General features: G+C 40.0%; 1 protein-coding gene across 1 annotated transcript; it reads right to left on the bottom strand.

Annotated features, from left to right (window-relative positions):
• Window positions 1-626: 626 nt before the first annotated feature.
• On the bottom strand, window positions 627-14,372 carry LOC142159109 (myelin P2 protein-like). Its single transcript, XM_075213714.1, has 4 exons — window positions 14,210-14,372; window positions 12,502-12,674; window positions 2,582-2,683; window positions 627-884 (listed from the first exon to the last, which is right to left on the bottom strand). The coding sequence occupies exons 1-4, from the start codon at window positions 14,280-14,282 to the stop codon at window positions 828-830; spliced, it is 405 nt and encodes a 134-aa protein (XP_075069815.1). The 5' UTR covers window positions 14,283-14,372; the 3' UTR covers window positions 627-827.
• Between the last annotated feature and the right edge of the window lie 557 nt (window positions 14,373-14,929).

The following is a 14,929-nucleotide window of genomic DNA, read 5'->3' as shown; positions in this document are numbered from 1 at the left end:
ACACACATATTAATAATACATAAGCGGACCAGCTTGTATTTATGTCTAACCAGTTTTTTCAGTGCGAGAGGGAACACGTCACTTGATTGATCATAAAAATTCTTTACAAATTCAATCACAAAACAGGTAAAAAAAAACTCAGATCAGACACAACCACAAAACAAACTACAACACATACAATTAAATGGCTCTACCTGGGTTTATTATATTTGCATTACTGGTGGTTTCCAATGTCCTGAGAACGTCTGTGATTCACAAAAAGTGCTAATTCTCAAAAAAGCAAAAAAAAAGTACTCGAATGTCATTATACTAAAGATCAAACAGTGAGAGTTAGGAATGTAATCTGCCGCATATTGTGACGAGGTCCTCTATTATGTGTGAGACATTCATAACCTTTTGTTTGCAGATGGGCAATGCTTGCCGTATTCAATATATAGAGAGAACGTTCCCTTTATTGTACCTCTCTTTCTTTTTATGTTCAGGTATTTCTCATGCAGACGCTGTACAATGTGACACATGAATAACGTCTGTTACAATAGAATATAGGTGGAATAACTCTTTATGTCGGAATATTCTACAGGTCCCAGAATGCCCCAACTTTACACACAGACAATGCCACATCTCAGTCAGGGTGTGAGAGGACTTTATTTGGGATATACAGCAGGTTCAGGTTAGGTACACTACTGCTTCCATGCATCATTTTACATAATAGTTGAGTTCATCTGATCAGGAAATAACAATAGAGACAGGCAGAGTAGTGTAGTTGAGCGATGCTCATTGAACTGAGCTGTTTTCCTGTTGTCTCAGTCTAATTGCCAGACTGAAATTTAGGCCTTCACCTTGTCATACAAACGGACACACTTCACGTCTCCCATGGTGCATGTCTGGAATGAAAAATAATGAACATATGTTAGAAAACATCATCCGTAGAATTGTTAAGTAGATTACATTTACAGTAACATCTTTGTAAACCTGTACATTCCAAAACAATTCTCAGACTCACACTAAGACCTCAGACAAGTGGGTTTTGAGACCTGATTGGTGTTGTATTGCAAACAGAATGCAGACGAGAAGAAGGTATTGGTGGAATGAGGCATATATAGGGATCACTAATCTGTATACTGAAACATGTGTGCTGCTCATATAGGCTTCAAATGTAAATGGTGTTGAACAACAATGCAAGACAATGACACTATACTATTTGCACTGTGTTTTTAATTTTTGCACACTTTTTGGCACTGGGATCGATGATCCCTAAGCCTGGGGCATTCACCAATAGTTTTCTTGTAGATGCAATCTGTTTGCAGAGCTATAATCAGAAAGTATCCTTACAGGCTGGATCTTCAGTGACTCACCTGTGCTCTAGCAGATATATTTAAGAGTCATTTAAATTGCTGCTTTTCAAGCAGTCCAAACTGTTTGTCAATATAACAGTTTCAGTGCATAAAAGGGCAGAAAGAAGATGTATAAATGTTTTTGACATTGTAATGTAGAGACACCTGGCAACTGTACTGCATACTTGCCTACTCTCCCGAAATTTCCGGTAGGCTCCTGAATTTCGGGCAGTCCTCCCGGACAAGTATGCAACCTCCCGGATACTTTTGGAGATGGAGCTTAATGACCGATTGCACCATTAAGCCCCGCCACCCACTTTTCAATGCTGTGAATTTTGGCTGTTTTTTATAGTAGGGAGTATAGCTATGCCCCCCCCCCTACACTTGTCACATGACCTGTCCTCTGGTATCTCCGACATCTATAGATATCATGTGTGTATACAGACATAAGGGCAATATATCTCCCCTAAAGACAAGACCGTGGACATGAATAGAACTCAGCTCTGATGTAATAACAAACGATATCCTATGTAGCGTACGGCATGTGGATAGATACCGATAATTGTATTTAGGACAAAGAAAACAAGAAAAACATTTGCAGCAACAAATATTCAAAACCTGGGACAGTCCCTTAAATCCAGGGACAGTGGCAGATTCGTGTACAAGAGGCTGGATATACATATACAAGCGGTCACCAGGGAATAGCTTTCATGTGAAAATAAAAGTGATAATACCATCTATTCGCTGCAATACAGGAACAGTGAATACTGCAACAAAGATATATTACAAATCATCTTGCAAATTCTCTCTTACCTAATATATGGCTGTAAAATTCAGTTAAAGATAAATTGTTTTTCATAAGATGGTTATATGCAATAAAAATTAATTGCAAATATCCTTGATGACCCTGAACAAATATCTGTCACATTGAAATAACTGTATAAGCAGTGTAAAAAAAAAAAGAATTTGGGAAAGTGTCTGGACTAGATGATATTACACAAAATTCAAAGATGTTTGCCAAATTTCAGATTTGAACATTATGGTTTAGACAGGAGCTGCAGACAATGCAATCAGCTGCATTCGTTAGACACATCAGTCCTTCTGGAAAATTCGAGAATGACCAGATTGCGGGTCCAGGCTGAACTTTAGTGAGTGCACTAGGTAAACAGTATACAGTGTGAACAGCACAGGAGAACGTATCATCAATATATTAGCATGATATATAGACAAAAAAAAATCCAACTTACCACCACCATCTGGCTACTCTTCAGTTCCCTTTTAATGGTAGTCTCTTTGCCATCCCATTTCTGCACCTGCGTTAGTACTCCATCATCACAAGTTATAAGAGTCTGCAAAACAAACAATACTTAAAATAAATACATGCCCACAATACACCAGAAACGACAGGTAACTTCCAGCTCTTTCTGTTTCTCTGATTTGGCTAAAGATCGTACCCGAGAAAGGCAAATTTGTAATGTAAGAAAAATCTCTATTGTATTATGAATTGTATGAATAGTGATGGTTGTGAAGAACAACGATTAACAATGAAATGTAAATCCTCACATAAATATCATATGAAAAGCAACAAAAGCATATAACCATGCAATTATAACACCTGTATAAGTCATTAGTTAGAACATATCTTGAATATGGGGTTCTGTTTTGGGCACCAGACTGTAAGGAGAACTAGAGAGGGTTCAGAGTCATGCAACCTCATTAATAAATGTGATAGAAAATCGTAAATTCTAGAGGGAGGTTACACAAACTAAGTCTGTTTACTTTATTATGATCTTTTATTTATAAAGCGCTGACATATTATGTAGCGCTGTACACTGAGGGGATTGTGGCACAAACAAGTTACATATAATGGCATGCCCATAGGAGCTCACAATCTAAGAAGTGTGAGTAATATCTTATACAAAAGGTAGTGTAGAAATAACTGAACTTGCTGGCGGGGAAAGCATGTGTGGCTGTATATACAAAAGCATTATCAGCCACCAGTAATGAAGCAGCCATTAGCATTTGGCATTTCTGTGCAGATAATTGGAATAAGGAGAGATAGTACAAGGTAGAGACATGATAAATGTAATAATCATTGTAGGAATCCAAAGACAGTCAGCTGCTGGCAACCCTGCCTGACCTTCACCATTTGTCTTACCTGAACCTGTTTCACCTTCTGCTTCTGGAGAAGGCCCTCAGTTGTGTGTTACACAGCCACTCTTGTGGCTATCCACCAGCTTGGAATGTTTGAGTACCCAGTGTTAATCTTTATCATCATGCTCGATGCTGAACACAGAACAAGACACTTGTTCTCTAAACAGATGCCTTTGAGTTAAGCCAATTAATATGTATAAACACTGGTAGGAGTGGGGGTGTATACGGTGGTATGTCACCCCACCATACCTCCTACTACTTCCATTCACTTTTATTCACATTACATTTTCCATACAGTCACTTCTAAATTTCCATTTCAGCCACTGTGTATAAATATATTTGAGGTAAATATAAGGAGTTGTCTAAGAATTGTTTTATACCAAAGACCATAGAGAGGATTGCGAACTGGTTATCAACTGCAAATGACGGTATCGCCATCAGCATAGGGAGGGGTGGTTAAGTGGTGGAATTTCTGACCACATGAAGTACTAATGGCAACTTCACAAGCAGGATTTAAAAATGGATTGGATCAGGGTCTGGTTGGAAAATTTTAGCCTGGGGGGGAACAAGACTCAATTCAGCAGCCTATAAGGAACATTTTAAAGGCGAAAAAAAATGCAGAGCCCAAGGTAGCCCACTATGGGATTGGCCCGTCCAGCCCCTGGATTGGATGCTTTCCATGTATGAATTGGTATCTGTAGCTATAATGAGTAGAGGACATTATTGGAGTGATCATTCCAGGAAATGTATCCAATTGCCAGGTCTACTGTCACAGGGGATCTTGTTCTGTGTTGCTCTGGATGAACACAATTAGAATTTATAAAAGGCTGAGCCCAATGGACTTTTTTTTAACCTTATTATGTAACTATGATAAAGTGCAGTCATTACCTACACATGGCGGAGGAAGCCATTTTGTCAGCCAAAGCAATGTCCCTGAGAACTCTTTAAAGCAATTAACTAATGGTCTTAAAGTGTTTCAGGGATGTCACTAATTCCTAGGGAATTTGTTTGCTGAATTTTGATGAAAGTGGTTTAGGCCACAAAATGGCTACCTCCACTCGGTGTCAGTGACGAGTGCATTTTAAATGTGTCAGCACTTCACTAGAAATCAGTGACAGGTTGTATAATGTATTTTAATTACTGAAGATATGGTTCACTACACAAAATGACCACTTTTACAGTATGTACATGACACATTAGCCAGTAAAATAAATACAAGGGGCCTGATTCATTAAAGAAAGTAAGGCAAAAAAGGAGTAAATTTGACCTGGGACAAACCATGTTATAGTGCAAGGGGTGCAAATTAGTTTACTCTTTTGCACATAAGGAAAATACTGGCTGTTTTATCATGTAGCACACAAATATTTGATAGCTTTATTTTTACACTGAAATTTACAGTTGATCTAGGACAAGCCCTACCCCAACTATAAATCTGCCATCACACGTTAAATTTACCTCCCCCTCCAATACAATATGGTTCTGCCAAGGTGCAAAGTTACTCCTTTCTTTTGCTTAATGACTCAGGCTAAAAATATTTGTAGTTATTACAAATACAACCAGGAAGGTCTTTAAGATTAAACAAAGCAGCAGACATCATTTCTATGCTACAGATATTTGACAAGCCTAGTTTAGGGTTCCCACCTTTATTTGCTAAGGGCAAAACCAGCAGGTTTTAGCACTACAGAAAATAAAGTTTAAATTAGAGCATGCTGCAGTGGCAAATACATATATCCTTAGTGACTTATCTAGTATGCAGGTCCTATTCTACTGACCACAGTGGAATGCAGAACCTATTGCGTCACCGCAGTACAAGACAGAGTTGATTGTGGTCCCCAAAGTACAGTATACCACAGTACAATGTAGAACATATTGTGGTCACCACGGTACAGTATACCAAAGTACAATGTAGACCATATTGTGGTCACCGCAGTACAAGACAGAGATGATTGGGGTCACCATTGTACAGCGTACCACAGTACAGTGTAGAACATATTGTGGTCACCACAGTACAGTATACCACAGTACAATGTAGAACATAATGTTGTCACCGCAGTAGAAGACATAGATCACTGTGGTCACTGCAGTACAGGACAGAGATGATTCTGGTCACCACTGAACAGTATACCACAGTACAATGTAGAACATATTGTGGTCACCGCGGTACAAGCCAGAGATGATTGTGGTCACCACAGTACAGTATACCACAGTACAATGTAGAACATATTGCCGTCAACGCAGAACAAGACAGAGATGATTGTGGTCACCACAGTAGAGTACACCACAGTACAATGTAGAACATAATGTTGTCACCGCAGTAGAAGACAGAGATCACTGTGGTCACTGCAGTACAGGACAGAGATGATTCTGGTCACCACTGAACAGTATACCACAGTACAATGTAGAACATATTGTGGTCACCGCGGTACAAGCCAGAGATGATTGTGGTCACCACAGTACAGTATACCACAGTACAATGTAGAACATATTGCCGTCAACGCAGAACAAGACAGAGATGATTGTGGTCACCACAGTACAATGTAGAACATATTGTGATCACCGCGGTACAAGACAGAGATGATTGTGGTCACCACTGTACAGTACACCACAGTACAATGTAGAACATATTGTGATCACCGCGGTACAAGACAGAGATGATTGTGGTCACCACTGTACAGTACACCACAGTACAATGTAGAACATAATTTTTTCATGCAGAACAAGACAGAGATGACTGTGGTCACCACAGTACAGTATACCACAGTACAATGTAGAACATAATGTGGTCACCGTAGAAGACAGAGATGATTGTGGTCACCACTCTACAGTACACCACAGTACAATGTAGAACATAATGTGGTCACCGTAGAAGACAGAGATGATTGTGGTCACCACAGTACAGTACACCACAGTACAATGTAGAACATAATGTTTTCACCGCAGAACAAGACAGAGATGACTGTGGTCACCACAGTACAGTACACCACAGTACAATGTAGAACATAATGTTTTCACCGCAGAACAAGACAGAGATGACTGTGGTCACCACAGTACAGTATACCACAGTACAATGTAGAACATATTGCCGTCAACGCAGAACAAGACAGAGATGATTGTGGTCACCACAGTACAATGTAGAACATATTGTGATCACCGCGGTACAAGACAGAGATGATTGTGGTCACCACTGTACAGTACACCACAGTACAATGTAGAACATAATGTTTTCACCGCAGAACAAGACAGAGATGACTGTGGTCACCACAGTACAGTACACCACAGTACAATGTAGAACATAATGTGGTCACCGTAGAAGACAGAGATGATTGTGGTCACCACTGTACAGTACACCACAGTACAATGTAGAACATAATGTGGTCATCGTAGAAGACAGAGATGATTGTGGTCACCACAGTACAGTACACCACAGTACAATGTAGAACATAATGTGGTCACCGTAGAAGACAGAGATGATTGTGGTCACCACAGTACAGTACAGTACACCACAGTACAAAGTAGCACATTTTGTGGTCACCACAGTACAGTACACCACAGTCACAGAAAAAAAAAGAAAAAGCAGCGCTGAATAGTAATATATAGGTGTGGCCTTAACTAGAAAAATCAAACAAAACCATGGCAGGGTACATAAAACCAGAGATAATAGTATATAAAAAAATATATTTTTTAAGTCTCAATAAATATAATATACATAGGCCTCATAAATTGGTAAATTGGTAATTGAAACCAAACATTTAGAAAACACTGAGACTAAAAGCTGTATAAATGAAATCACAAATGGTGACTATAAACGGACTAAATTGATGAGTATGTCCAAATAACTAGTAAATATATGGTAGTTCATATAAAGATATAATCACAATAAAAATAACAATAAAATCCCTCCAAGATATCCAGCAAATCAGCCCTTAAGTTGGAAGATATATAACATCAAAGTAATGCTGGTATATTAATAGTGTTCCACGTCCAGATCCTGATGGAATGTTACTGGCAAAGGACTTGCATAGGAAATAAATTATAGAACTCACTTAATTTTCTCAGTGGTCCCAATGCTGCAGCTCCCAGCTTATGTTAGATCAATTAGGGCACATAAATCCTGGAGGGAAAAAAACTGGTACCAGTGTAAATATGAGTCCAATATCAGATAACTGAAACAGCGATCCCAGTGTAAAATACCTGACGTGTTTCATCTGTTGAACCCAGACTTTATCAAAGATCACTGGGATCGTTGTTTCATTTATCTGATATTGGACTTATTCTATATTTATACTGGTACCAGTTTTATCCCTCCAGGGTTTATGTGCCCTATTTGATCTATTTGGAACTTGCTACCAATGCTCAATCTCTACAGTCTTTTGCATGTGAAGACCTTGCTAATACTGACGTCACTGACAGCGAGGAAACATACTGCTGTTCTTCTGGGTAATGTTCTCTGACGTTTGTGTACAGAGCACCTGGGCGGAGTCATAAGCTGGAAGCTGCAGCATTGGAACCACTGAGACAATTAAGTGAGTTATATCATTTATTTCCTATGCAAGTCTTTTGCCAGTGACATTCCATCAGCATTAATATACCAGCATTACTTTGATTGTTATATATCTTCCAACTTATGGACTGATTTGCTGGATATCTTGGGGACATGTTATTGTTATTTTTATTGTGATTATATCTTTATATGAACTACCATATATTTACTAGTTACAATGGACATACTCATAAATTTAGTGCATTTATAGACACCATTTGTGATTTCATTTACACAGCTTTTAGTCCCAGTGTTTTTTAAATGTTTGGTTTCAATTACCAATTTCTTTTTGGTCTGTGGTTCTTCCTGATTAAGGGCTAGCAATTGGCCCTGCTCTGCAGCTGCGATTTGTGTTTATTTGGTGTGGTGCAGCCCAGCGCGGGATTCCTTTTTCTTTTTGTGTTCACAGTACACCACAGTACAATGTAGAACATACTGTGGTCAGCTTGGTACAAGACAGAGATAATTGTGGTCACCGCAGTACAGTACACCACAATGTAGAACATATTGCGGTAACTGCGGAACAATGCAGAACATATTCTAGCAAATGCAGAGCTCATTCCGCTGATCCCTGTAAATGCAGAGCCCATACCGGTGATACCAGTAAATGCTGAGCCCATAGATTTATAACTAGTGGACAATGTAAATACTAGCCTCTGATGTGTAGGGGACTAGTGCTCACCTTGCCCTGCACATGATATTGCGCCTCCTGCTGGAAGAATCTCCTGCTGTAAATAATAACTAACTGTCATAGATCACAGTAGGAGAGGAACTATTACTACTTAGACTGATAGGTTCTCTGGTGTTACATTATATCTTGTCTCCCCTGACAGTGAGAGCGGAAGATGCAGAGACTCTCAGGCATTACTGTCCCTGCATGTACCTCTGCCTGTAGTGTCTGGCGCCGCCTCAGTTTGTAGGTGTAGGTCTATACCTGCCACACCAGGGGCAAATGCAGGATTTGTAGAGAGGGGTTTCCACGCTATGCCGCCGGTGGGCATGACCAGCATGTATGGGGGCGTGGCTATATTTTTAGACAGTGCTTGGCTGCTCTCCAACTCTTCCTATCCACATCATATACATGGGGCAAGCCACCTCAAGCATACAGTGCCCCATAATGGGAGGGGGTTTCCAAACACTAGGAAACCCCCCTCGGTTTGCCTATGCACACTGGAACCTGGACAGTGAACAGGGCCTTCCATACCCATGTTGTCCAAATTTATTCTGGACAGGTGGAAACCCTAGTCAGCGTTATAGATCTAAGGTGGAGATAAGCAGAAAAATTATACCAGTAATAGTGAAGTTGTATGTAAGAGGCATCTATTCATGTCTATTAATGCGATACATGGATCAGATATATACAGTAATGCCTTATCTCACTTCTAAAACATCACCCTTTCCTGACTCTTTGCTACAAGAGCATATGGACTATGTCTTGGAATATGAAACAAATGTTCATGACAAACAGACATTCTGTCTGCCAAGGAAATGCTACATCAGTCACTTGCCCTGCCCCACTGAACACAATTTTGGCATAACTAGCAATCGTTACTTAATATACTTTCTCTCTTGTCACCACTCTTGATAATGTGCACAGGAAGCTACTATGCTGCTCACCGGCTGCCTTAACTGAGGCTTTTCACTTTAAACTTTTTCAGAAGAAATGTAAAAAAATTTATTAAAAATTAAAAAAACAAAACAAAACATCAGTTTGGATACAATTGGGAGGGACCGCGTTATCTTGCTGAGTATATATTGCAGCCTACGGGAGAGGTGTAGGGGTTTGTCCCAGTCCCCAATAGTTAAATAGGAACAAAGGTACTCCCAGGCGCAGTGATAAAAACTGGGTGCGTCTTGTACAGTGGTAGATCAAGATTACTGTGGCTCAATAAGCGCAAATCAATGTTGGTGACTGTGAAAAAATTGAGGATAATGTTTTCTGCAGAGAAATTGTGCAGCGGGTACTACAGAAAGGAGAGACGGAGTTCTAACCCTATTGCTAATTCTGCCTTACCCTGTCAGATGCTTCCTCTGTCCGGTAAAGGCTTTCCAGCATCAGGATCAGAACAGACAGAAGAAAGAAGACTTTACCGGACAGAGGAAGCATCTGACAGCATAGGCAAACCGAGAGGGGGTTTCCTAGTGCCTAGAAACCCCCCTCCAAGCCTGGGGCACTGTATAATTGAGGTGTCTGGACCCTGCCCCCGCTTCACACGGCTCTGCTTGAAAAGGGAGAGCTGGGTGCACCTAACAATAGTGTACGCAGCATTGCCCATGTATATTATGAGCATAGGAAGAGTTGGAGAGCAGCCAAGCACTGTCTAAAATTATAGCCACGCCCCCATGCATGCTGGTCACGCCCACTGGCGGCGTGGTGTGGAAACCCCCCTCTACAAATCCTGCGTTTGCCCCTGGACAGGGTAAGGCAGAATTAGCAATAGGGTTAGAACTCCGTCTCTCCTCTCTGTAGTACCCGCTGCACATTTACTTTGCAAAAAACATCCTCAATTTTTTCACATGATTTATACAGGTGCATCTTATACATGGGGGCGTCTTATACATGGGGAAATACGGTATATTTTTTTTATACATGTTAAAACATTGTCAACCAGATAATCAAAAACACACAAACCTCAGGTGTCTTTTATAAGTCAGCTTATAAATCAGCATCAGCACACAATACAAGTACAGTGAAACGGCATAAACAGGGGAGACTGTATTTAGTAGGAACCAAAATGCAGCCAATCAATTCAGTATCAACTAGTGACATCACTGAGGTGTGCTGACAACGTCAATGCTGTCACTACATCCTAGTGAACCGAAACACTGAATATTGCTTCAGACCACACAATGGCTGATTCCACTGTGTGTAAAAGACTTTGGGCTAGATTTACTAAGCTGCGGGTTTGAAGAAGTGGGGATGCTGCCTATAGCAACCAATCGGATTCTAGCTTTCATTTATTTAGTATCTTCTACAAAATGACAGCTAGAATTTGATTGGTTGCTATAGGCAACATCCCCTCTTTTTCAAACCCGCAGCTTAGTAAATGGAGCCCTTTATCTACAAACCTTCGGAGCCATTGACAAAGTACTTAGACAGGCATAGCTGAAGTAGGAATCAAGCTGGACAAGCAAGTGACCACACACAGGATGTACAAAACCGCACAGATGCAGTTGGGCTGACCTCATTCTTTCTGGTTGCGTGATGACCAGGGGAGGGCTGGCAAATTTTATCTCTGTGGGCAAGACTCATCTCAGCAGCCTATTAGGAATATTTTAAAGGAAAGAAAATGCAGGTAGTCCAGTGATCCAGCCCACTATGGGACCAGTCTGGGGTTCGGGATTCCTCCCTGCCCCCCAGCCCAGCTGATGACCTGAGGCGCACGTCGATTTGGTCATCAACCAACCACATTATGTAACCTGCCGGATCATATCTGCATACAATTTATTCAAACCATTTTGGTAAAACAACAAACAGTTGATCGTCTTGGCACATGGGTGTCTAGCCTAATTGCCTTACTGTTCCTGTGTCTCAGGCTGTGGATTGGATGCATTTAATGTACCTTAAGAGAGAACTACACCCAAACCTTAAGATTCCTGCTGAGTTCATTACTAAAGACTATTACTAATACTAATGTTTCAGATGAATGATTTGTTAGGACAGTTAACAGTTTTAAAATAGAAAAGGTTTTCTATGTAACCTGCTTACAGGCAGATGATGTGACTTAGTTGTTTTAGGAAGGGTCTTTAACACCATTATAAAGTATGTATATTTGCCTTGAACACCGAAAAAGCTTCATGGTACTGGCCATTATTAAGTCACTAATGCCCTAAGCCAGACACAATGCATTATGGGTTTGATACCTTATGATGGAATTTAGAGCATACACTTATATTTGTTTTTACAGTTGGTAATGATAATTTAAATACATTTTTCATGGTGGAAATTCCAGGGATTGTCCCTTAGCTGTTCTTCTAATGTGACCTTTCATCATCATCATCATCATCATCAGTATTACTGGACAGTCTTACAGATATGACATGCAAGAAAACAACACAACATAAAAACATGAATACAATAAACACGTGACTCAGGGTGGCTTGTGAAGACATTTAAGCCCATGGGATTTTGTCAGTGCTATGCACACAGCCTGTCAGGGGTCACACCTCCCTGTGGTATACATATTTGGAATTATTAACCAGATAAATTTGCTGACAGGTGTAGCCCAGAAACGCGTCAGCCCCAGGAAAAACGACTTAGTTGACATCCGGAAATTACTACAACCCCTTTTTCCAATATTATTAAACCAGAAGTGGTGTGGCAGGTTGTTGTAGCCCCTCCCCCAACATTTCTAAAGTAATTTCTTTAGCATTAGACAATGCTAATGGTTCCACAAGTCCGTTCACCATAATAAAGACACAAGTAAAGGTCTGTGGGTGGATGTGTGTGTGATATGAGCCTGGACACCTTACCTTTGTTTTCCTGTTATCTGCTGTGGTCTCATCGAACTCCTCTCCCAGTTTGAATCTCATTTCTGTAGTTTTCAAGGAGCTCTCGGTTTTTAGGCAAATCTCATCACCATTTCTAGAAATTATGACATTTGGCTTTGCCATGGCCCCGGCTTTTCTTGTGGCAAAGCCAACGCCTGCAAAGTAGAGAACATGATGTTGAGGAATGAAACGTCCTGTAGATGAAGATACAGGCAAGGGGCCTGATTCATTAGTGATCTTATCTTGTGCAAAAGTTAAGATGCTTATTTTAAGAAGAAACAGGGAGATGAGAGTGAAGTTAAGATGGATTTTCATCTTAACTTAAGAAACTCTTCACTTACACAGTGGATTTTGCTTCTTATCTCCCTTTTCTGGGCATGAACAGAGTGGATTTGCTTAAGATAAGCAAAACACGGCAGATAAGATCAATAGTGAATCAGGCCCAAGATGTGTTCCTGCAGTCAGGGCCAAAAACAGCTGATGGCAAAACAGGCGCTGCTCTCTTAAATACTCTGTTCTGCAGGCACGATTCATCATAGTAAAAGTGACAAAAATGACACGTTTTCAGCACCTCCGTCCTCATTTTCTAAATGATTTAAACATTCACTAGTTCACAAATGAATAGTTCAAAGGGGATGTTGTTGGAAAGCCATTATTCATAACAGTGAATTTATTATAACTTGTCAAAGAGATTACATTAAGTCACAATACAGTAATCATTATTTTATTGGAAAATGAGTTTAAAATTACTTAGATTACATAAGAAGTTTAATACATGTCATTATCTAGGCAAGTTGTGGCTCTCCTGCTGGTGTGGCACTACAACTCCCAGCATGCACCTTAAGCCAGTGGCTGGAGTGGCATGTTGGAACTTGTAGTTTCACAGCAGCTGTCAAGGTGCAGGTTGTCTACTTCTGGTTCAAAATAAACAGGGGGACATGACCACTGCTTAAATACTAGTATAAAAAAATTCCCACTAGAGACTGCAAGCTGTGTATTCTCACAAACCAAGTTAGAATTTACAAAATATTATACCTGATGGGCTCTTGACTTTGTTTTGTTGTTTCAAATTAAGTGAAATTGGTTGCATTCTCTGTATTTAAACGTCTGAAATGTGGTCTTCTTTGTTTAAATTTAATTATTTATTCATTACCTAGTACTATATTTGTATAAAACTAAATTATAATTACATAATAAAATGTTGATTTTGAGAGTTAATAATAGTATTGACAGAAGCATTTAAAGAATAAGAATAATGTATAATTTTGGCATTAAAACTTATTAAATATAATTTTTAAAAACATAGGGTTTAAGACCATTTTTGTTAAACAATAGCGAAAACTCTTTTTACTACAACACTAGTTCGTTACTGAGACAATTTTTGGAATAAAAATAGAACGAAAATTGTCGTTGTAGTCCCAAAATAACGAATGTTAACGACTTTAAAGTTGCGCCTCTTTTGCAGCCACTAACTTACGTTATTAACATATAGCGCAAAGCACGTTCATATCACATGAATGAAAGTATAGTAGCACGGTGAAAGTAAATTATGGTGGTTATGTACTCTCTAAAAGATCAACGATTATTTGTTAAATAATCCCCGAAGCATCATTCCCTATGTGGAAGCACCTTTACGCACAGCGCTTGGCAGGTGCGCAAGGACAATATAAAGAGCTCAGCGTATACTTACCCAGACACTGCATATACTCATCGAAGCCCTGGCTGTCACACAGCTTCCAGGTACCCACGAACTGATCCACCATGATGAGCGATGTAAACGGGTGCAGTGCGCAGCACAGAGATGTGGAGAGTGCTGAGGACAGCACAGGATAATGAGCGTCCTTATAAAGTGGCTGCGCCCTGTCCTGGGAGCCAGTGCACAGGGCGGGCTGAAAAGTGAGATCAGTGGACCAATTTCGCTCCCCCCTCCCAAAGTACTGTCATTGTAAAAGACCAGCTCAGCTATTTTTTTTTTTTTTTTAGCCATCCCTGGCTGGAAGCCAGCGATGAGACGGCTTATTTTGGGTAAAGAGGATGCTTCCCGTGGACCACATGGCTTCAATACTGATTAGCTCAGCCTGGGCACAGATATGTGTTTTATTGGTCAAATATACCTGGCTGGGACCTGGGGAATATTCTAGGCCATACTGACAACACCAGGTTTGTTTCATGAAGCTAGTTCTGCAATTCTACACGTTTGACTATAGCTTTTCACTGTAACAATACTTTTATTTAATGTTTTCCTAAAAGTTCAGAAAGCCCAACACCCATGTAAGAACTGCCACGTTGTTCATTACTTTCAATTCATTTAACATTTTTCTGCACAGTAATCCAGATTCTTCAGGGTCATTTCCTTAGCACTGATATAATTTCAGCTATGCTGAAGAATTGTGAGACTATGTTTTAAAAC

The sequence above is a fragment of the Mixophyes fleayi genome, chromosome 5, assembly GCF_038048845.1.
Source record: "Mixophyes fleayi isolate aMixFle1 chromosome 5, aMixFle1.hap1, whole genome shotgun sequence".
NCBI classification, from domain to species: domain Eukaryota; kingdom Metazoa; phylum Chordata; class Amphibia; order Anura; family Limnodynastidae; genus Mixophyes; species Mixophyes fleayi.
The sequence above is the reverse complement of the archived record's forward strand: the minus strand, read 5'-3'. Positions and strand labels throughout refer to the sequence as shown.